The sequence below is a fragment of the Boleophthalmus pectinirostris genome, unplaced genomic scaffold (assembly GCF_026225935.1).
Source record: "Boleophthalmus pectinirostris isolate CB_2022bp ecotype Guang Dong unplaced genomic scaffold, ASM2622593v1 HiC_scaffold_20, whole genome shotgun sequence".
Taxonomy (NCBI): domain Eukaryota; kingdom Metazoa; phylum Chordata; class Actinopteri; order Gobiiformes; family Gobiidae; genus Boleophthalmus; species Boleophthalmus pectinirostris.
In genome coordinates, this window is record NW_026571153.1 from 84073 (window position 1) to 107120 (window position 23048).

The following is a 23048-nucleotide window of genomic DNA, read 5'->3' on the forward strand; positions in this document are numbered from 1 at the left end:
CTAAGCATTGATGCGTAGAGTGAAGGAGACTCGTCCTGCGAACTTGTCCCTGTCGTTGGCGTAGACGTCTCCGAGCGTGTTGGAGATGATGCGACACTCCACGCTCAGGTCGGTGTTCAGAGACGCGTTCAAGAACTTCACCGCGACCAGCGGCTGTGTGTAATTCACCTAAAACACACAAAACAGGATCTGAACCAGGACTGACCCAGAATGGAACCAGGTCTAAATTAGGTCTAAACCAGGACTAAACCAAGACTAAACCAGGACTAAACCAGGACTAAATCAGGACTAAACCTGAAGCAGACCAGGACTCACCTGGGCCTTGTTGCCGTAGTATGGGTAGTACATCAGATTGAATGTTCCATTTGGAGGAAAATACGCCAAAGGACCAACGTTTACATCTTCCTTCTACAAACACATGAAAAAGAGTGAGAGAAAAAGAGAAACAGAGAGAGAGAAAGAAAGAGAGAGAACGAATGAGACAAAGAGTGAGAGAGAGTGGAAGCGAAAGAGAGCGCTGCATCTATGGGTGCGCTCACACTAGCCCAAGAACATCTCCCTCATCACCACTGAGGGACATGTTCTGACCGAAGGAGGCGAGAGCTTTGGGTCCAGAGATGAGAAGATCTGTGAGAGAAAGAGACAAACCTTTGCTCCACACGAAACATATGGAGACTGTCCATCTTTCCCTGGGAGCATCCCAATCACCTGCAGCACAAGCAAACAGCATCAGGGAGGGCATCTGACACACGGAAGGGCATCTGACACACAGGGAGGGCATCTGACACACATGAAGGGCATCTGACACACAGGGAGGGCATCTGACACACATGAAGGGCATCTGACACACAGGGAGGCATCTGAACACACAGGGAGGGCATCTGACACACAGGAGGGCATCTGACACACAGGGACATCTGACACAGGGAGGGAGGGCATCTGACACACAGGGAGGGCATCTGACACACAGGGAGGGCATCTGACACACAGGGAAGGGCATCTGACACACAGGAAGGGCATCTGACACACATGAAGGGCACACAGGGCATCTGACACACAGGGAGGGCATCTGACACACAGGGAGGGAAGGGCATCTGACACACAGGAAGGGCATCTGACACACATCTGACAGGGCATCTGACACACAGGGAGGGCATCTGACACACAGGGAGGGCATCTGACACACAGGGAGGGCATCTGACACACAGGGAGGGCATCTGACACACAGGGAGGGCATCTGACACACAGGGAGGGCATCTGACACACAGGGAGGGAAGGGCATCTGACACACAGGGAGGGCATCTGACCCGGTTGAGTTTGAGCAGCACACATGGCTGCCCGCTGCTGTAGCCGTAGGAGGAGTCACTGAGCCCAGAGCAAAGGTCCAGAGCCGTCCGGTTAAACTGACACGAGCGCTTTGGGTTATTCCTCACCTGAACCCAAAGAAGAACACCAAAGAACATCTGAGACCAAAGAACATCTGAGACTAGAGACAGAAGAACACCTGACCCAGAAGAACAATATCTGAGACAGAAGAACAACTAAGGCTGCGTTCAGACTGAAGCCTGAAGTGACGCAAATCCGATTTTTTGGCTTCTATGTGACCTGTATCCGATTTTTTAATGACAGATCTTTTGACATGCGACTTCAGTCTGAACGGCCAAAGCGCATCCATCCGACCTACACGTCATCAACAAGCGACAAACGTCACTATTCTGCGCTGAAGCAGGCGGAAACCGGAACTGTAAAATCTCCAGGTGCTCAATGCTCGCGTCCATGTTTGGACAACTTCCGTAAACGCAGATCAGGCTCACTGCGGTTGACGCATGGGGTTGACGTCGTCGTGTCTCCAGTGTCACATGTGGGACACTGGAGTGACAGACAAGTCACATTTAATTGGAAATGTGAACGACCTCGCAAAAACATCGGATTTCACAAAAAAATCGGGAATTGAGCGTTAAACCCTGCAGTCTGAACGTAGCCTAAGACAGAGGAAGAACACCTGACCCAGAAGAACACCTGAGAGAGAAAAAGAACACCTGAGACAGTAGAACATATGAAGAAAGACCAGAGTCTGATGTGAGTCTGAGTTTGATCTAAGTCTGAGTTTGACCTGAGTCTGACCTGAGTCTGACCTGAGTCTGACCTGAGTTAGGGGTTCGGGCTGTTGGACTTACCTCTCCACTGTCCTCTTGGATGAAGTACTGGTTTGGGGGACAGTTGTCGTTGGTTTGGGCTTGGACACTATCGTTGTAAGCTGCAAACAGAGAGAAAGAGCCACGTTTAAAATCACACAAGAGTTTGGAGGGTTAGAGTTAGTGTCATTAGGGTTAGTGTCGTTAGGGTTAGTGTCGTAGAATTAGGCCCCGTTTACACGTACATGGGTATTTTTAAAACTGGAGATATTTCCCTTCGTTTATACCCATCGTTTACACGCAAACAGCGAATTCGCCTCTGAAAACGAAAATTTCTAAAAACTCAGGCTAGAGTGAAGATTCTGGAAAACTCAGTTTTCAGGTTTGCGTGTAAAGTGAGATAAACTGAGTTTGAGCACAGGAGCACTCATGAAACAGCAGCATGTAGAACTTTGTACAAACTCACTGCACATCAGCCCGGAGCAGAAGCTCTGAGCTCAGGCAGCAGCGCCAAACACACGGGAGCACTCAGCTCTTTATTTGACCTCTTAGGTTGTATTTGAATTCATTTGTACAGAACAGTTTTTGAATGTTTTCTGAGTTTCACTTTAAACTAAATTTGGCATGTTTTAAATTTTACCAGGTCCCCAAATTTCAGTATCTTTGATTGGCAAAAAAGTGCATTATAGAAAACTGGTAGATTCTCACGTGAGAGGAAGACGTCCAGGTTTGAAGTCAGGTCACGGTACGACTCCGCCTTGGAAACAGAGAAGGCGATGTGCAGCTGGTCTCCCTTCGGACGAATCATCATGCCTTTAAACACAAATAATCAGAGAACAATGAAGTAACAGCGTTTCAGGTCTGTCCAAACACAGTGAACAGATGCGCTGGGTTCGGGTTGGAATCTTTCCTTTGAACAATAAGGCTCTTTATTTATTTGGCATTAGGCAGGTTTCTTTTTACGGCTTCATTTGTTCACAATGTATTCAAAGTGTTTTACAGAATCAGAAAGACATTAACATCACAAAACAAGAAATCAAATGTAATCACCATAAACCCTAAACCAATAAGCTGAGCATCAGAAGAGAAGAGCGGGGAATAAAAACCTGTCATATGCAGAGACAGGTGTAGTGACAGGTGTAGTGACAGGTGCATTGTGGTTGTGTAGTCTTACCAGGTGTAGTGAGGCGGTCCTGCCAGGTGGGGCGGTAGTCGTCGAGTGTCAGGAGCATGACGTACATGGTCAGGGCAAACATTCCAGCGAGGAACAGGTAGAACACCAGGTAGAACAAGAAGATGAGACCTGCCAGAACCTCACATTAGAACAAACGGTGGAACAACCCTGACATGAACCTCACATTAGAACAAGGTGGAACAACCCTACATGAACCTCACATTAGAACAAACGGTGGAACAACCCTGAACATGAACCTCACATTAGAACAAACGGTGGAACAACCCTGACATGAACCTCACATTAGAACAAACGGTGGAACAACCCTGACATGAACCTCACATTAGAACAAACGGTGGAACAACCCAGACATGAACCTCACATTAGAGCAAACGGTGGAACAACCCTAACATGAACCTCACACTAGAACAAACGGTGGAACAACCCTGACATGAACCTCACATTAGAACAAACGGTGGAACAACTCTGACCTGAACCTCACATTAGAACAGAGACACAATAGAATTTAACCTGATCCTAACTCTGCCTGGGGAGACCAGATGGAAATCCTCTGTTTCAGACAAAGATGAAAATGAGCGACAAGATGCACTGGCTTTATTTTGACGGGGTCACAGGAAGATGCATTGGTTATATTTTGAAGAGATCACAGGAATTGCATTGGTTTATTTTGAAGGGGTCACAGGAAGATGCATTGGTTTTATTTTGAAGGGGTCACAGGAAGATGCATTGGTTTTATTTTGAAGGGGTCACAGGAAGCCTCACAGTCTCATATAAGCGGCACCTTTTCTTTTCTAAGCGTCAGGATTTTCACAATAAGCAGATGAGCTGAGCAGAAAGAGAAGGCACGACTCAGAGCCAGACCTGCTCCTCACAGAGCCAGAGCCGCGCCACTGTACAGGCAATAATAATAATAATAAAATAAATAATAATAATAATAATAATAATAATAATAATAATAATAATAATAATAATAATAATAATAGATACTCAGTATTACTGAACTTTATAGTAAGTGTAAAATTTTATGAACAAAGGACATTATTTAACTCGTTCAGTCCTGGTTCAGTCCTGGTATAGTCCTAGTTTAGTCCTAGTATAGTCCTGGTTTAGTCCTGGTTCAGTCCTGGTCTTGGGGTCAGGGGGAGGGGCTAATCCTTTGTGTGTGACCTACATTCATCGGGGGGAGGCACTACTTTGGTCGGGGGGAGGGTCTTTTTGTGTAGAATTGTTTTTAAAGGTGGTAATAATAATAATAATATTATTATTATTATTATTATTATTATTATTATTATTATTATTATTATTATTTTTATTTCTATAGCACTTTTCACAGACACATGTCACAAAGCTGCTTTACAGATCATCATTCATTCACTCCAGACCTGGTGATAGTAAGATACTATTGTAGCCATAGCTGCCCTGGGGCAGACTGATGGAAGTGTGGCTGCCAGCCAATCTGTGCCATCGGTCCATCTGACCACCATCACTCACACACACACACCACTTTCATCCTAGGCAATGTGGGTGAAGTGTCTTGCCTAAGGACACAATGACAGTTTTTGCTTTGGCGCCTCCTGTGGCTCCTGATGTTCCAAACGTCTCCATCCAAGTCCAGACCTGCTGAGCTTCAGAGATCTGACAAGATCAGGCTTTGACAAACTGGTAAGGCCACAGTATGGAATAATAATAATAATAATAATAATAATAATAATAATAACTGCCACCTCCCTGAACCATCACCTTATCGTGGTGGAGGGGTTTGAGTGCCCAAATTATCCCGGGAAGCTATGTTGTTGGGGGCTTCATGCCCCTGGTCACCCAAGGCAAACAGGTCCTGGGGGGACGGGTCAGACGAAGGGCGGTTCAGAAGCTTTATATGATGATGTACACTCAGAGGATCAGCGTTACCAGGGCCCCACCCTGGAGCCAGGCCTGAGGTGGGTGCTCACCAGCGAGCACCTGGTGGCCGAGCCTTCCCCCACAGGGTCCGGCCGGGCTCAGCCTGAAGGAGCGACGTGGGGGGCCGGTGTGGAGCTCATTGCCCCACAGCTCAGCACGCTGTGTGTTTGGAGTTCACCTCCGCTTTGAACCCGAGAGGGTGGACGCGTCCCTGCGCCTTCGGGTCGGGGACAGGTCTCTCACTGTGGTGTCGGCCTACAGGCCGAACAGCAGTGCAGAGTACTCGAGTACCCGGCCTTCTTGGAGTCCCTGGGAGGGGTACTAGACAGTGCACCGACCGGGGACTCGTTGTTCTCCTGGGGGACTTCAACGCCCACGTGGGCAACGACAGTGACACTTGGAGAGGGGTGACTGGGAGGAACGGCCTCCCTGATCTGAACCCGAGTGGTGTTTTGTTATTGGACTTCTGTGCTAGTCACAGTTTGTCCATAACAAACACCATGTTCGAGCACAAGGTCCATAAGTGCACGTGGCACCAGGACACCCTAGGCCGGAGGTCGATGATCGACTTTGTAGTGGATGTCCTTTGTTCATTAAATTTTACACTTACTGTAAAGTTCTGTAATACTGAGAATCAATAATAATAATAATAATAATAATAATAATAATAATAATAATATAATAATATTGCCTGTACAGTGGCGCGGCTCTGGCTCTGTGAGGAGCAGGTCTGGCTCTGAGTCGTGCCTTCTCTTTCTGCTCAACTCATCTGCTTATTGTGAAAATCCTGAAGCTTAGAAAAGTAAAGGTGCCGCTTATATGAGACTGTGAGGCTTCCTGTGACCTCATCAAACTAAAACCAATGCATCTTCCTGTGACCCCATCAACTGATCACCACCTGGTTGTGAGTTGGGTTCACTGGCAGAGGAGGAAGCCGGAAAGACCTGGCAGGCCCAAGCGTGTAGTGAGGGTCTGTTGGGAACGTCTGGCGGAGCTTCTGTCAGAGGGACTTTCAACTCATACCTCTGGGAACTTCTCCCAGATTCCAGGGGAGTCTGGGGACATGGAGTCCGAGTGGGCTTCATTCTCGGCCTCTATTCTCAATGCGGTCGCTCGTAGCTGTGGGCGTAAAGTCTGTGGTGCCTGTCGCAGCGGCAATCTCCGAACCCGGTGGTGGACACCGAAAGTAAGGGATGCCGTCAAGCTGAAGAAGGAGTCCTGTCTGGACTTGTTGGCTCGTGGGACTCCTGAGGCAGCTGACAGGTACTGGCGGGCCAAGCGTGCTGCAGCTAGTGTGGTTGCGGAAGCAAAAACTCGGAGCTGGGAGGAGTTCGGGGAGGGACTATCAGATGGCCTCAAAGAGATTCTGTCAAACCGTCCGGCGCCTCAGGAGGGGAAAGCAGTTCTTCACCAACACTGTTTACAGTGCGGGGGGAGAGCTGCTGACCTCGACTGGGGACGTTGTCCAGCGGTGGAAGGAAAACTTTGAGGATCTCCTCAATCCCACCGTCACGTCCTTCCGAGGAGGAGGCCGAGGCTGGGGACTCGGAGGTGGACTCATCCATCACCCTGGCCGAAGTCACTGAGGTGGTTGGCAAGCTCCTTGGTGGCAAGGCTCCGGGGTTGGATGAGATCCGTCCTGAGTACCTGAAGTCTCTGGATGTTGTGGGGCTGTCTTGGCTGACACGCCTCTTCAACATCGCGTGGCGGTCGGGGACAGTACCTCTGGACTGGCAAACCGGGGTGGTGGTCCCTCTGTATAAGAAGGGGGACCGGAGGGTGTGTTCCAACTATAGGGGGATCACACTTCTCAGCCTTCCCGGTAAGGTCTATGCCAGGGTACTGGAGAGGAGAATCCGGCCGATAGTCGAACCTCGGATTCAGGAGGAGCAGTGTGGTTTTCGGTCCTGGCCGTGGAACACTGGACCAGCTCTACACTCTCCATCGGTGCTCGAGGTTCATGGGAAGTTTGCCCAACCAGTCCACATGTGTTTTGTGGATCTAGAGAAGAGTCAACCGTGTTCCTCGTGGTGTCCTGTGGGGGGTGCACTGGGAGTATGGGGTTCGGAGCCCTTTGCTAAGGGTGCATGTTGGACTCCACCAGGGCCGCCCCTGTCACTGGTTCTGTGCATTGTGTTTATGGACAGAGGTTCTGGGCACAGTCAGGGACGGGAGGGGGTCCGGTTTGGGGACCACAGGATCATCTCTGCTGTTCGCAGATGATGTTGTCCTGTTGGCTCCATTGAACCAGGACCTGCAGCACTGGGGCGGTTTGCAGCCGAGTGTGAAGCGGCTGGGATGAAGATCAGCTCCTCCAAGTCCGAGGCCATGGTTCTCGACCGGAAAAAGGTGTCTTGCCCTCTCCGGGTGGGTGGGGAGTCTTTGCCTCAAGTGGAGGAGTTCAAGTATCTCGGGGTCTTGTTCACGAGTGAGGGGAGGACGGAACGTGAGATTGACAGGTGGACAGGTGCAGCGTCTGCAGTGATGCGGTCGCTGTATCGGTCGTTGTGGTGAAGAGGAGCTGAGTCGAAAGGTGAAGCTCTCGATTTACCGGTCAGTCTTCGTTCCTACTCTCACCTCTGGTCATGAGCTCTGGGTAGTGACCGAAAGGACGAGATCACAGATACAAGCGCTCGAAATGAGTTTCCTCCGCAGGGTGGCTGGGCGTCTCCCTTAGAGACAGAGTGAGGAGCTCAGTCACACGGGAGGAGCTCGGAGTAGAGCCGCTGCTCCTCCACGTGGAGAGGAGCGTCTGAGGGGAGGACGTCTGTTCTAATGTCTCCTGGACGTCTCCCTCAGGAGGTGTTCATGTCCCACCGGGAGGAGGCCCCGGGGAAGACCCAGGACACACTGGAGGGACTATGTCTCTGGACTGGGAACACCTGGAGGAAGTGTCTGGGGTGAAGGAAGTCTGGGAGTCCCTGCTTAGACTGATGCCCCTGCGACCCGGCCCCGGATAAGTGGAAGAAAATGGATGGATGGATGGATAATAAAATAGTTAAATGTCCCAGTCACTGACTCTCACACAGAATAAGGAAGTGTCTTGCCCAAGGGCACAGTTGTTCAGTATCAGAGTGAACATCAGCAGAGTCTCTGTGTCAGACTCAGGTCAGATTCTTCCTCTACTCTTCCTCTCTCCCTACTATTTCAGAGTACAGGTACTTCTGAGTACAGTTACTTCAGAGCACAGGTACTTCAGAATACAGACACTTCAAAGTGCCTGTATTTCAGAGTACAGGTACTTTAGAGTACAGTTACTTTGAAGTACAGTTACATCAGAGTACAGTTACTTTGAAGTACAGTTACTTCAGAGTACAGGTACTTCAGAGTACAGTTACTCTGAAGTACAGTTACTTCAGAGTGCAGATACTTCAGAGTACAAGTACTTCAGGGTACAGGTACTTCTGAGTACCTGTACTTTAGAGTACAGTTACTTTAGAGTACTGTGTTTTCACATCATTTACATGTGATTTGATGTAAATATATTTAGAGTACTCAGACTGCAGTACTCTGTTTGAAGTACTCAGACTGCAGTACTCCGTTTGAAGTACTCAGACTGCAGTACTCCGTTTGAAGTACTCAGACTGCAGTACTCCGTTTGAAGTACTCAGACTGCAGTACTCCGTTTGAAGTACTCCGTTTGAAGTACTCAGACTGCAGTACTCCGTTTGAAGTACTCAGACTGCAGTACTCCGTTTGAAGTACTCAGACTGCAGTACTCCGTTTGAAGTACTCAGACTGCAGTACTCTTTTGGCCCATGTATTTGAACATGTTATTGCAGTATTCACTCTTCTGTAACTAAACACAAGTGTTCTCCCATGACGCACACCTGACGCACACCTGACGCACACCTCACGCACACCTCACGCACACGCACACCTCACGCACACCTCACGCACACCTCACGCACACCTGACAGACTCACCCCAGCTCGTGGCGGTCCGGCCCATCAGCTCGTGCGTCCGCGGGTTCCAGATAAAGTCCCAACTGGATCCGCGCGGTTCTTCTTTTGCACCGCCCCCAGACATGGTCCCGAGTTAGTCCTGGTTACGTCCTGGTTTAGACCTGATTTAGTTCTGCTTTAGACCTGGTTTGGTCCTGGTTGAGACCTGGTTGAGACCCGGTTAAGACCCGGTTTAGACTTGATTAGTCCTGGTTTACACCTGGTTTAGATCTGGTTTAGTCCTGGTTTAGTCCTGGTTTAGTCCTGGTTTAGTCCTGGTTTACACCTGGTCTAGTCCTGGTCTAGTCCTGGTCTAGTCCTGGTCTAGTCCTGGTCTAGTCCTGGCTCACAGAGGAGGAGAGTGAAGGTGAAGATGGCGCTGTCCGGATTAGCTCCAGCTGTTTCCGCGGAGGCTGCGCGAATCTGATGCGGATCAGAGGCGGATTCGGAGCGTTTGAGCGGGATGATTCTGACCCGGTCCGGACGGAGGACACGCGGCGGATGAGAGACGGAGACGCGGCGGATGGAGCGCGGTGAGACGCGGTGAGACGCGGTGAGACGCGGTGAGACGCGGTGAGACGCGCAGATGAAGCGATGGACGCGGCAGATGATGGAGGAGCGCGGAGACGCGCGGAGGCTGCGGAGTCAGGCCCCGCCCACACATCCGTGACGTCACACCCAATGACCGCACACCCCAGTGACGCACGAGCATACGTCACGTGCACGCGGTGGACCGATGCACCGCGCGCACGAACCATACATAACACACACGTGACCTGTGTGTCAGATGCCCTCCCGTCCTCGTGTGTCAGATGCCTCTCCTCCTGTGTGTGTCAGATGCCCTCCCACCCTCCTGTGTGTCAGATGCCCTCCTCCTGTGTGTCAGATGCCCTCCTCCTCCTGTGTGTGTCAGATGCCCTCCCACCCTCCTCCTGTGTGTGTCAGATGCCCTCCCACCCTCCTCCTGTGTGTGTCAGATGCCCTCCCACCCTCCTCCTGTGTGTCAGATGCCCTCCCGTCCTCCTGTGTGTGTCAGATGCCCTCCCCACCCTCCCTCCTGTGTGTCAGATGCCTCCCCTCCTCCTGTGTGTCAGATGCCCTCCTCCTCCTGTGTGTGTGCCCTCCGTGTGTCAGATGCCCTCCCCTCGTGTGTGTGTCAGATGCCCTCCTCCTCCTGTGTGTGTCAGATGCCTCCCGTCCTCCTCCTGTGTGTCAGATGCCCTCCCACCTCCTGTGTGTGTCAGATGCCCTCCCGTCCCTCCTGTGTGTGTCAGATGCCCTCCCGTCCCTCCTCCTGTGTGTGTCAGATGCCCTCCCGTCAGATGCCCTCCCGTCCTCCTGTGTGTGTCAGATGCCCTCCCCTCCCCCCCCCCCCCCCCCCCCCCCCCCCCCCCCCCCCCCCCCACCCCCCCCCCCTGTGTGTGTCAGATGCCCTCCGTCCTCGTGTGTGTGTCAGATGCCCTCCCACCCTCCTGTGTGTGTCAGATGCCCTCCCGTCCTCCTCCTGTTGTGTCAGATGCCCTCCCACCCTCCTGTGTGTCAGTGTCAGATGCCCTCCCACCCTCCTCCTGTGTGTGTCAGATGCCCTCCCGTCCTCCTCCTGTGTGTGTGTCAGATGCCCTCCCTCCTCCTCCTGTGTGTGTCAGATGCCCTCCCACCCTCCTGTGTGTGTCAGATGCCCTCCCGTCCTCCTGTGTGTTCAGATGCCTCCCACCCTCTCCTGTGTGTCAGATGCCCTCCCACACTGCATTATTCTGTCTGTACAGGGACGTGACCCTTTTGACACATGGTTTAGGACTGAGCTCTGTGGCTGCGCTGAGTCGCTGTGAGCAGCAGGTGGCGCTGTTACACAAAACACTGCTGTGAGTTTGGGCTCAACGTCAGAGTCTCAGGAAAAGTTCAGCACAAGACCAGGACCAGGACTTAATCAGAACTATAGCAGGACTAAACCAGGACTGAAACAGGACTAAACCAGGACTGAACCAGAACTAAACCAGGACTGAGCCAAGTCTAAACAAGGACTGGAGCAGGACTAGAGTAGGACTAGACTAGGACCAAACTGAGTCTAAACCAGGACTGGAGCAGGACTCGGGGGAACAATGGGGGCTTTGTTGGATGTTTGTTCGGAGTTGTGCAGCAGCTGAGGTCAGTGCGTCACTTTCACACTTTTAGTCTTTCAATAAATAACTTTAAATTTAAACGATTAAAACTGTTACAGTTTTGTCACGTTTTCATTTTCTCAGATCAAATATTTCATTTTTGTTAATGTCAGATTTTGACAGAAAGATTTTCTCATCTAAAAACAAAACCAAAATTAAAGGGAAAGTGGAGCTGGTGGCTGAGTGTCACTCGTGCCTCACAGCAAGAAGGTTCCGGGTTCGATCCCCGGGGTTTGGGTTCAGGTCGCCTGGTGTTTCTGTGTGGAGTTTGTATGTTCTGCCCGTGTCTGGATGAGTTTCCTCCAGGCGCTTCACTTTCCCCCATCAACACAAAACATGTTACAGATTTCAGCTGGGAGCTCAGGTCAATTAAACACAATCAGTGAACCTGCCCAGAGACGACAGGGACGACAGGGACGACAGGGGCGGCAGGTGCAAATGTTACTGACCTAACCCTAACCTGGAATAAAACACCTGTCCTGTTCAGGTTCATGTCGACTGAGAACTGTCCCTGTCTCAATCAAGAAATAAACTAAACTCCTCAACCCTCGTCAAAAACAACCCTGACCCCTGACCCCCTGACCCCCCCCCCCGACCCCCCCCCCTAACACCCCTAACCCCCCTGACCCCCTGACCCCCTGACCCCCTGACCCCCGACCCCCTAACACCCCTAACCCCCCTGACCCCCCTAACCCCCTGACCCCCCGACCCCCTAACCCCCCTGACCCCCCTGACCCCCCCCCTGACCCCCCTGACCCCCCTGACTGTTGTCATTTGTGCTTCATTTGTGTGTCATTTGTGTGTCATTTGTGCATTCATTTGTGTGTCATTTTGTGCTTCATTTGTGTGTCATTTGTGTGTGTGTCATTTGTGTGTTCATTTGTGTGTCATTTGTGCATTTGTGCATTCATTTGTGTGTCATTTGTGTGTCATTTGTGTGTCATTTGTGTGTCATTTGTGTGTCATTTGTGCTTCATTTGTGTGTCATTTGTGTGTCATTTGTGTGTCATTTGTGCTTCATTTGTGTGTCATTTGTGTGTCATTTGTGTTCATTTGTGCATTTGTGTGTCATTTGTGCATTTGTGTCATTTGTGTGTGTGTCATTTGTGCATTTGTGTGTCATTTGTGTGTGTGTCATTTGTGTGTGTGTCTTCATTTGTGTGTCATTGTGTCATTTGTGTGTCATTTGTGCATTGTGTGTCATTTGTGTGTCATTCATTTGTGTGTCATTTGTGCATTCATTTGTGTGTCATTTGTGTGTTCATTTGTGCATTTGTGCATTGTGTGTCATTTGTGCATCACTTGTGTGTCATTTGTGCTTCATTTGTGTGTCATTTGTGCTTCATTTGTGTGTCATTTGTGTGTCATTTGTGCTTCATTTGTGTGTCATTTGTGCATTTGTGTGTCATTTGTGCATCATTTGTGTGTCATTTGTGCTTCATTTGTGTTCATTTGTGTCATTTGTGCATTTGTGTGTCATTTGTGTGTGTGCATTTGTGCATTCATTTGTGTGTGTGTCATTTGTGTCATTTGTGCATTTGTGTGTCATTTGTGTGTGTGTGCATTTGTGTGTCATTTGTGCATTTGTGTGTCATTTGTGTGTCATTTGTGCTTCATTTGTGTGTCATTTGTGCTTCATTTGTGTGTCATTTGTGCTTCATTTGTGTGTCATTTGTGCTTCATTTGTGTCTTCATTTGTGTTCATTTGTGTCATTGTGTGTCATTTGTGCATTTGTGTGTCATTTGTGCATTTGTGTGTCATTTGTGCTTCATTTGTGTGTCATTTGTGCTTCATTTGTGTGTCATTTGTGCATTTGTGCATTTGTGTGTGTGTGTGTCATTTGTGTGTCATTTGTGCATTTGTGCTTTGTGTGTCATTTGTGCATTTGTGCATTTGTGTCATTGTGTGTCATTTGTGCATTTGTGCATTTGTGTTCATTTGTGTTCATTTGTGTGTGCTTCATTTGTGTGTGTTGTCATTTGTGTGTCATTTGTGCTTCATTTGTGTGTCATTTGTGCATTTGTGCATTTGTGCATTTGTGCATTTGTGCTTCATTTGTGTCATTTGTGTGTCATTTGTGTGTGTGTCATTTGTGTGTCATTTGTGCTTTGTGTGTCATTTGTGCATTTGTGTGTCATTTGTGTTCATTTGTGTCATTTGTGCATTTGTGTGTCATTTGTGTGTGTGTCATTTGTGTGTCATTTGTGTCATTTGTGTGTGTGTCATTTGTGCATTTGTGTCATTTGTGTGTCATTTGTGTCATTGTGTGTCATTTGTGCTTCATTTGTGTCATTTGTGTGTGTGTCATTTGTGTGTCATTTGTGTGTCATTTGTGTCATTTGTGTGTCATTTGTGTTCATTTGTGTGTCATTTGTGTGTGTCATTTGTGCATTTGTGTGTCATTTGTGCTGTGTCATTTGTGCATTTGTGTGTCTTTGTGCATTTGTGTTCATTTGTGTGTCATTTGTGCTTCATTTGTGTCTTCATTTGTGTGTCATTTATGTGTCATTTGTGTGTCATTTGTGCATTCATTGTGTGTCATTTGTGTCATTCATTTGTGCATTCATTTGTGTGTCATTTGTGTCATTTGTGCTTCATTTGTGTGTCATTTGTGTGTCATTTGTGCATTCATTTGTGTCATTTGTGTGTCATTTGTTTGTGTGTGTCATTTGTGCTTCATTTGTGTGTCATTTGTGTGTGTGTCATTTGTGTCATTTGTGTGTCATTTGTGCATTTGTGTGTCATTTGTGTTCATTTGTGTCATTTGTGCATTTGTCATTTGTGTGTGTCATTTGTGTGTCATTTGTGCATTTGTGTGTGTCATTTGTGCATTTGTGCATTTGTGTGTCATTTGTGTGTCATTCATTTGTGTGTCATTTGTGCATTTGTGTGTCATTTGTGCATTTGTGTCATTTGTGTCATTGTGTGTCATTTGTGCATTCATTTGTGTGTGTGCATTTGTGTGTCATTTGTGCTTCATTTGTGTGTCATTTGTGTGTCATTTGTGCATTTGTGTGTCATTTGTGTCATTTGTGTCATTTGTGCTTGTGTGTCATTTGTGTGTCATTTGTGCTTCATTTGTGTATCTTGTGTCTCTGCAGAGCTGAGCTCTGATTGGTCCATCATGAGTAAACGGAGGCGGGGCTTCCACATCACCAGTGTGATGATGTCAGAGCCCGTCGACCAATCAGAATCCTCCGTTCGCCGCCCGCAGTCCCAAGATGCACTGGGGCATCGCTTCAGAGTCGTGCGTCTGGACACAAGAGGGCGACACCAACGAGGCCGCTGGACCTGTGTGGACCTGCCCCCCACGGTACAGGACCAGACCAGGACCGGACCGGGACTAAACCGGGACTAAACCGGGACTAAACTAACCAGGACTAAACCAGGACTAAAATACTTTATCCACATATATTTTAGTTTTCTTAGACCTGGTTTGGATCTTGGTCTGGTCTTTTCTCAAACAGGAAGTGGGGTCGCTGGGGGCGGGACTACGACGGGTCATGATGATTGACAGCATGAGACACGCCCACTCCCTGGAGTCGCTGGAGCTGATTGGACGAGAAAGAGAGAAGGGGGCGGGGTTTGTAGTCCTCAGTGGGACTCCACCTCCCACAATTCACAAGCCCAACCCCGCCCCCAAACCCCGCCCCCTGCAGCTGCTCACAGACGCACAGGTGAGTCAGGTGCCTCCTGTGTGTCAGGTCCCTCCTGTGTGTCAGGTCCCTCCTGTGTGTCAGGTCCCTCCCGTGTGTCAGGTCCCTCCCGTGTGTCAGGTCCCTCCTGGTGTCAGGTCCTCCTGTGTGTCAGGTCCCTCCCGTGTGTCAGGTCCCTGTGTGTCAGGTCCCTGTGTGTCAGGTCCCTCCTCCTGTGTGTCAGGTCCCTCCCGTGTGTCAGGTCCCTCCCGTGTGTCAGGTCCCTGTGTGTCAGGTCCCTGTGTGTCAGGTCCCTGTGTGTCAGGTCCCTTGTGTCAGGTCCCTGTGTGTCAGGTCCCTCCGTGTGTCAGGTCCCTGTGTGTCAGGTCCCGTGTGTCAGGTCCCTGTGTGTCAGGTCCCTGTGTGTCAGGTTGTGTCAGGTCCCTGTGTGTCAGGTCCCTGTGTGTCAGGTGTGTCCCTGTGTGTCAGGTCCCTGTGTGTGTGTCAGGTCCCTGTGTGTCAGGTCCCTGTGTGTCAGGTCCCTGTGTGTCAGGTCCCTGTGTGTCAGGTCCCTGTGTGTCAGGTTGTGTCAGGTCCTGTGTGTCAGGTCCCTGTGTGTCAGGTCTGTGTCAGGTCTGTGTGTCAGGTCCCTGTGTGTCAGTGTCAGGTCTGTGTCAGTCTCGTCAGATCCAGTGAGAGTCTTTTGTGTTTCAGACTTTGAGGCAGTGTCGCTCTCAGCCGTCGTCTCCTCCTCACAGCCTCCACCTGAGCCACGCCCTCTTCAGCCCCGCCCACAGGTAAGCCACGCCCTATCCAGCCCCCCCACCCACACACACATAAGTCCCGCCCACATGTCTGTCCTGCTCACAGGAAGTGTTCACAGGCGTGTTTGGGCTCCACTGACTCTGGCTCCAGTTCAGTCTGTGTGAAAAGTGTGACCCCTCACTCTGACCTTTGACCTTTGACCCGCTCCACATGACCCTGGGGTTTCTACTTCAACTTTTGGTTCCAAATCCAGATCTGAACATTAAGAACAGTTTTGTTTGGAGTCGATCGTCGTAATGACGCGGCGGTGACGTCGTGATGACGCGTGACGCGGCACGCGGCGGTGACGCGGCGTGACGCGGCGGTGACGCGGCGGTGACGCGGCGGTGACGCGGCGGTGACGCGGCGGTGACGCGGCGGTGACGCGGCGGTGACGCGGCGGTGACGCGGCGGTGACGCGGCGGTGACGTCGTGATGACGCGGCGGTGACGTCCAACGAAACAACTGTAGATGTGACGGCTCCGAAAACACTTTACACCGTTTTGTTCCACGTGTTTTAAACGAGTCGTGTTTTAAACGACTCGTGTTGCGGCGCGTACGCTGATGATGTCATAGTCTCAGGGGGCGGGGTTCACAGGATCAGTTCACGCTGACGTCACAAACCAGAAACATGTTTGGAAACTTGTGATGAAACTTCGTCTGGACTCTGTTTGTCGTAAGTCTGACAAAATGTAGGAAAAATTTGAAAACGTCACAGTTTTCTTCCTCTGTGTCATTGTGTCGTTCAGTTCTGTTCGGCTCATCAACAATTCAACAACCAAACCTCAGTTTTCATCATTTCCCAACTGACACACGACTGACACACGACTGACACACAACTGACACACAACTGACACACGACTGACACACGACTGACACACGACACCGACTCACAACTGACACACGACTGACACACGACTGACACACAACTGACACACGACTGACACACGACTGACACACGACTGACACACGACTGACACACGACTGACACACTGACACACGACTGACACACAACTGACACACGACTGACACACAACTGACACACGACTGACACACGACTGACACACAACTGACACACGACTGACACACGACTGATACACGACTGACACACGACTGACACACAACTGACACACGACTGACACACGACTGACACACGACTGATACACGACTGACACACGACTGACACACAACTGACACACAACTGACACACGACTGACACACAACTGACACACAACTGACACACGACTGACACACGACTGACACACGACTGACACGACTCCAACACGACTCCGACTCACTGGGTTCATGTGATTAGACGAGATGATTCCAGCTCATACGTCTGCAGACTTCAATTTACCACTGAGCTCGTTTAAACCAGGACTAAACCAGTCGTGGTTTATTTGTGGTTCAGTCCTGGTTCAGTCCTGGTTTAGTCCCGGTTTAGTCCCAGTGGAATGTTTGAGTGGGAAAAGGGGAATGTCTCTGCGAGGTCTCGAGTGGGCAGCGAATCAGAGGCGAGTCTGTGCAGGAGACAAGACCAGAGACAAACCAGGACTAAACCAGGTCTAAGCCAGGACTAAACCAGGTCTAAGCCAGGACTAAACCAGGTCTAAGCCAGGACTAAACCAGGTCTAAGCCAGGACTAAATCAGGACTGAACCGGGTCTAAACCAGGTTCCGAGGACTTTGGGACCTGGAGGAGGAGCGAGGAACTGCAGCACGATGCCAATGGATGCTAACGCTAACGAGCCGAGACCGAAGACCCGCCCACCTCAGACTCCGCCCCCTCCACCCCGGACCCTCAAACCCTTTACCCAATCAGAGCGTGTCCGACCTTGTGCGAGCCAATCAGAGCGCGCCGGGCTCTGTGCGAGCCAATCAGAGCGGAGTCTGAGCGGACTGCTGCGGCTCTGCACCAGGTAAGCAGTTTTTAAATGAAACTGATGGTCTGGTTCAGTCCTGGTTTAGTCCTGGTTTAGTCCCAGTTTAGTCCTGGTTCAGTCCTGGTGCAGACCTGGTGTAGTCCTGGCTTAGTCCTGGTTTAGACCTGGTTTAGTCCTGGTTCAGTCCTGGTGTAGACCTGGTGTAGTCCTGGCTTAGTCCTGGTTTAGACCTGGTTTAGTCCTGGTTCAGTCCCAGTTTAGTCCTGGTGTAGACCTGGTTTAGTCCTGGTTTAGTCCCGGTTTAGTCCTGGTTCAGTCCCAGTTTAGTCCTGGTGTAGTCCTGGTTTAGTCCTGGTTTAGTCCAGGTTTAGTCCTGGTTTAGTCCCAGTTTAGTCCTGGTGTAGTCCTGGTTTAGTCCTGGTTTAGTCCTGGTGTAGTCCTGGTTCAGTCCCAGTTTAGTCCTGGTTTAGTCCTGGTTTAGTCCTGGTTTAGTCCTGGTAGTCCTGGTTAGTTTAGACCTGGTGTAGTTTAGTCCTGTTTAGTCCTGGTTTAGTCCTGGTTAGACCTGGTCCTGGTAGTCAGTCCTGGTTCAGTCCCCTGGTTTAGTCCTGGTTAGTAGTCCTGGTTTCAGTCCCAGTTTAGTCCTGGTTTAGTCCTGGCTTAGACCTGGTGTAGTCCTGGTTCAGTCCCAGTTTAGTCCTGGTTTAGTCCTGGTTTAGTCCTGGCTTAATCTCACTTTCTTTTGTGTTTTCAGTTCATCCTGTGGTTCGTCCATCGATAATAAAATTGAACAGGCTTTGGTAAGTGAAGGCCTGGACTAAACCTGGACTAAACCTGGACCGAACCAGGACTAAACCCAGTCTATGGACTCTTGCAGGACCTGGTGAAGACCCACCTGAGGATGGCAGTCCGAGACGAGGTCCAAGTCCTGAGAGAGACCATCAGAGACCTACAAACCCAGAACCAGCTCTTAGAACAAGAAAACCGGATCCTCAGGACCATCACCCACACCTACTGACCCAGGACCAGACCAGGACTAGACCAGGACCAGACCAGGACCATCACCCACACCTACTGACCCAGAACTAGACCAGGACTAGACCAGGACCAGACCAGGACCATCACCCACACCTACTGACCCAGAACTAGACCAGGACCAGACCAGGACCAGGACCACCACCCACACCTACTGACCCAGGACCAGACCAGGACTAGACCAGGACCAGACCCAGGACCATCACCCACACCTACTGACCCAGAACTAGACCAGGACCAGACCAGGACCACCACCCACACCTACTGACCCAGGACCAGACCAGGACTAGACCAGGACCAGACCAGGACCATCACCCACACCTACTGACCCAGGACCACATCAGGACTAGACCAGGACTATCACTGACATGTACAGAAGTGGACCAGGACTGGACTGAGACTAGAGTAGAACTAAACCTGGACTATTTCTAACTCTTTGAGGTTTTTGTGATTATTATTATTATTTTTTAAGAATTTAAAGCTGCACAACAGAATTTATGCATGTGTAGAACTAAACCAGGACTAAACCAGGACTAAAGAACTAACCCAGGACTAAGTCTGGACCAGAGCAGGACTATCTTTCAGACAATTGTGTTGAAGCTGTGACTCCCTGAATGAGCCAATCAGGAGCCTGTTGCCATGGAGATGTAAAAAAACAAATACAGTTTAATAAAATGTTGAATGTGGAACTTTTTTGTGTTTTTATTAAACCACAAATCGAAAAAACAAAAGTCAGAGCGACGACAAATACAAATACAAATATAAATATAAGTACAAATATAAATACAAATACACTTCATGTCCCAGGTGCAACTCTAGTCACTCAGGTCACTCAGGTCTCATGAGGAAACAGAAAACTTTTGAAACCACCGTCTCTGGAACAGGCTGCGGGGGGCGGGGTCTTACGGCGCCGCCGCGGGGGCGGGGTCTTACGGCGCCGCGCGGGGGGCGGGGTCTTACGGCGCCGCCGCGGGGGGCGGGGTCTTACGGCGCCGCCGGGGGGCGGGGTCTTACGGCGCCGCCGGGGGGGCGGGGTCTTACGGCGCCGCGGTCCAGCGCTGTTGTCTCTGGAACAGGCTGAAGGGGGCACTGTGGGGGCGGGGCCGGATGCAGGGGGCGGGGCTGGGCGACGGGGGGAGGGGCCTGCTGTAGAGGTCGGAGGTCAGCGGCAGGAGGGAGGGGCCCGCGGAGGCAACGGGCGGAGCTTTGGGAGCGGCGGCCAATGGGAGCCTCTGAAGAGCCGCCTGTCTGATCACATGACCCTCCGACACGTGCACGCTCACCAGAGCAGAGTACAGACGTGCACGACGAGGAAACGACACGCCTAGGAAAGGACACAAGGACACAAGGAGACAAGGGGTTAGTAGATGAAGAGAGAGGAGACAAGGAATATGGGTTAGTCTGGGTTAAAAGCGGGTGAGTTATAGATCAGAGCGGGTTAGTTGAGTGGGTTAGTGGAGCGGGTTAGTGGAGCGGGTTGGTCGAGCGGGTTGGTCGAGCGGGTTAGTCGAGCGGGTTAGTGGAGCGGGTTAGTGGAGAGCGGGTTAGTGGAGCGGGTTGGTCGAGCAGGTTGGTCGAGCAGGTTCGAGCGGGTTAGTCGAGCGGGTTAGTCGAGCGGGTTAGTGGAGCGGGTTGGTCGAGCGGTTTGGTCGAGCGGGTTAGTCGAGCAGGTTAGTCGAGCGGGTTAGTCGAGCGGTTAGTCGAGCGGGTTAGTCGAGCGGGTTGGTCGAGCGGGTTGGTCGAGCGGGTTGGTAGTCGAGCGGGTTGTCGAGCGGTTGGTCGAGCGGGTTAGTTCGAGCGGGTTGGTCGAGCGGGTTGGTCGAGCGGGTTGGCGAGCGGGTTGGTCGAGCGGGTTAGTGGAGCGGGTTGGTCGAGCGGGTTGGTCGAGCGGGTTAGTCGAGCAGGTTAGTCGAGCGGGTTAGTCGAGCGGGTTGGTCGAGCGGGTTAGTCGAGCGGGTTAGTGGAGCGGGTTGGTCGAGCGGGTTGGTCGAGCGGGTTAGTCGAGCGGGTTAGTGGAGCAGGTTAGTTGAGCGGGTTAGTCGAGCGGGTTAGTCGAGCAGGTTAGTCGAGCGGGTTAGTCGAGCAGGTTAGTTTCAGGTCGTACCTTGCGTCGCTCTGCAGTTGAGGAGCGTCTGACTTCTTTGGTTTTTCTCCAGACTTTGTTTCAGAGCTTTGGCTGCGTCCCACTGCGCCTCCTGCAGGACAACACCAGAGTTACACACACAGGGCAAACTCCCATCATCCTTTGCTGCGTGGGACGTTCACACGGGTCAGACTGAGGGTTTCCTGCCACAGTCACATGACCCGACTGCAGTGACCTGAGTCTGAATCTGTGTGGGGGGGGGGGTCGCTGCAGAGTCTGGGGCTATGAGGGGCGAGGGGCTGGGGGAGACATTCAGACACAAACCTGCACATTTACCATGAAACACTCTGTTCCACCTTGTGATGTCATCATGTGGTGATACAGGAAGAGCTCCACTGTGTTTTTAAACTAGAATCATCTGGAACATTTCAGTCCTGGAGTCCCCGACCTCGACTGAACTAAAGGGAAAAGGAGCTGAGAACTTCATGACATCACAAGGTGAAACAGAGCGTCTGGAGCTTTGGAGATGAAACAAACTCATAATAAACAAACACACAAGTCCAGCTCCGAGTGTCACAGGAACAACAGAACATCAGAACATTAGAACATCAGAACTTTAGAACATCAGAACACAGATCAGAGAACAGTTTCATGTTTTCGTGTTTTCACCTGCACAGACTGAAGCTCCGCCCTGAGAGCCAGAGTGGTGTTTAGCTCCGCCCCCTCCGGACACGCTGCGACCTGATTGGACGTTGCTGCAGATTCTGGGGTGTGATTGGGCGTTTCCGGCTCAGGTCTGACTTGACCAATGGCAGAGCTGTTACCACGGAGACAACTGTTCCTCTGGCCCACGATTGGCTGTTGGACCTGAAACAACCAATCAGAAAACAAGAGTCACCGGTCCTGGTTTAGTCCTGGTTTAGTCCTGGTTCAGTCCCGGTTCAGTCCTGCTTTAGTCTCACTTTTCGTCTAGTTGTCCTGGGTGGGCGGGGCTCTGCTGTGATTGACAGGTCGAGTACAGAGTCTGGACTCAGAGGATGAGGGGGCGGAGACAGGGGGGAGGGGGGTGTGGACAGGGGGAAGGGGGGGCCTCCATCTCAGACCTGATCGGGATCAAGACCGGGACCAGACCGGGACCAGACCAGGACCGGACTCTTAGATCCTACAGGGAAAAACATGAGGATTAGACTTTGTTGTACCTCCCCGTGTGTCAGGTTAGACCTGGTTTAGTCCTGGTTTAGACCTGGTTTAGTCCTGGTTTAGACCTGGTTTAGTCCTGGTTTAGACCTGGTTTAGTCCTGGTTTAGACCTGGTTTAGTCCTGGTTTAGTCCTGGTTTAGACCTGGTTTAGTCCTGGTTTAGTCCTGGTTTAGTCCTGCTTTAGTCTTGGTTTAGTCCTGGTTTAGTCCTGGTTTAGTCCTGGTTTAGTCCTGGTTTAGACCTGGTTTAGTTTGGTTTAGTCCTGGTTTAGTTCTGGTTTAGTTCTGGTTTAGTTCTGATTTAGTCCTGGTTTAGTTCTGGTTTAGTCCTGGTTTAGTTCTGATTTAGTCCTGGTTTAGTTCTGGTTTAGACCTGGTTTAGTCCTGGTTTAGTCCTGGTTTAGTTCTGGTTTAGTCCTGGTTTAGTCCTGGTTTAGACCTTTTTAGTTCTGGTTTAGTCCTGGTTTAGTCCTGGTTAGTCCTGATTTAGTTTGGTTTAGTTCTGGTTTAGTCCTGGTTTAGTTCTGGTTTCACCTCTTTGTTTCTTCGTTAATCCTCGAGTTTTTTTTCGTATTTGTGTAAAACAAAAACTTCTTTGTGTAAAACTGTAAAAATAACGTCTGTATTTACAGAATCTGTGAGTAAAACTCTCCCGTCTCAGGATTATAAACACATCTGTGGTTCGGAGCTGTAGTCCGGTCTGGTCCGGTTCGGTCCGGATCAAAAACGCGATTTAAAAAATCATTTTCTTCAACTTTCGCTCTTTTCCTCCGTTTCTCCCGCAGCTCGAAACACTTCCGGACTACAACTAAGCACTTCCGCTGTGGCGCATAGTGCACTTCCGGCGCTGGGCCTAAACGGGGTCTTGACGGGGTCTGGTGGTTTAGACCCGGTTTAGACCCGGTTTAGACCCGGTTTAAGGCCGTGGTCTCATGGTTCTGCGGATCCGGGTGTTGGTTCCGAAGGTTCAGCTCTGGTTCTGAAGACTTTGAGCTGCAAAACCTTTTTTAAACTAGCTAAATGGGAGTTAGCTGTTAGCGGTTAGCCACAGATACCAGCGCGTTTCCACTGCGCCAT

At 50.6% G+C, this 23048-nt stretch overlaps 3 protein-coding genes across 3 annotated transcripts; 1 reads left to right on the forward strand and 2 right to left on the reverse strand.

Moving 5' to 3' along the window:
- Positions 1 to 9258, reverse strand: LOC110174562 (sodium/potassium-transporting ATPase subunit beta-2-like). Its single transcript, XM_020940664.2, has 8 exons — positions 9156 to 9258; positions 3310 to 3438; positions 2844 to 2948; positions 2178 to 2257; positions 1308 to 1433; positions 649 to 708; positions 316 to 408; positions 1 to 168 (listed from the first exon to the last, which is right to left on the reverse strand). The coding sequence occupies exons 1-8, from the start codon at positions 9256 to 9258 to the stop codon at positions 1 to 3; spliced, it is 864 nt and encodes a 287-aa protein (XP_020796323.1).
- Positions 9259 to 11071: 1813 nt separating this feature from the next.
- LOC110174564 (uncharacterized) lies at positions 11072 to 18819 on the forward strand. Its single transcript, XM_020940666.2, has 6 exons — positions 11072 to 11318; positions 14435 to 14646; positions 14801 to 15010; positions 15683 to 15765; positions 18409 to 18454; positions 18532 to 18819. Exons 2-6 carry the CDS (start codon positions 14458 to 14460, stop codon positions 18670 to 18672), a joined length of 669 nt encoding a protein of 222 aa, XP_020796325.1. The 5' UTR covers positions 11072 to 11318; positions 14435 to 14457; the 3' UTR covers positions 18673 to 18819.
- Positions 18820 to 19722: 903 nt separating this feature from the next.
- Positions 19723 to 23048, reverse strand: ppp1r35 (protein phosphatase 1, regulatory subunit 35). Its single transcript, XM_055156769.1, has 5 exons — positions 23027 to 23048; positions 21735 to 21868; positions 21442 to 21639; positions 20794 to 20884; positions 19723 to 20013 (listed from the first exon to the last, which is right to left on the reverse strand). The coding sequence occupies exons 1-5, from the start codon at positions 23046 to 23048 to the stop codon at positions 19727 to 19729; spliced, it is 732 nt and encodes a 243-aa protein (XP_055012744.1). The 3' UTR covers positions 19723 to 19726.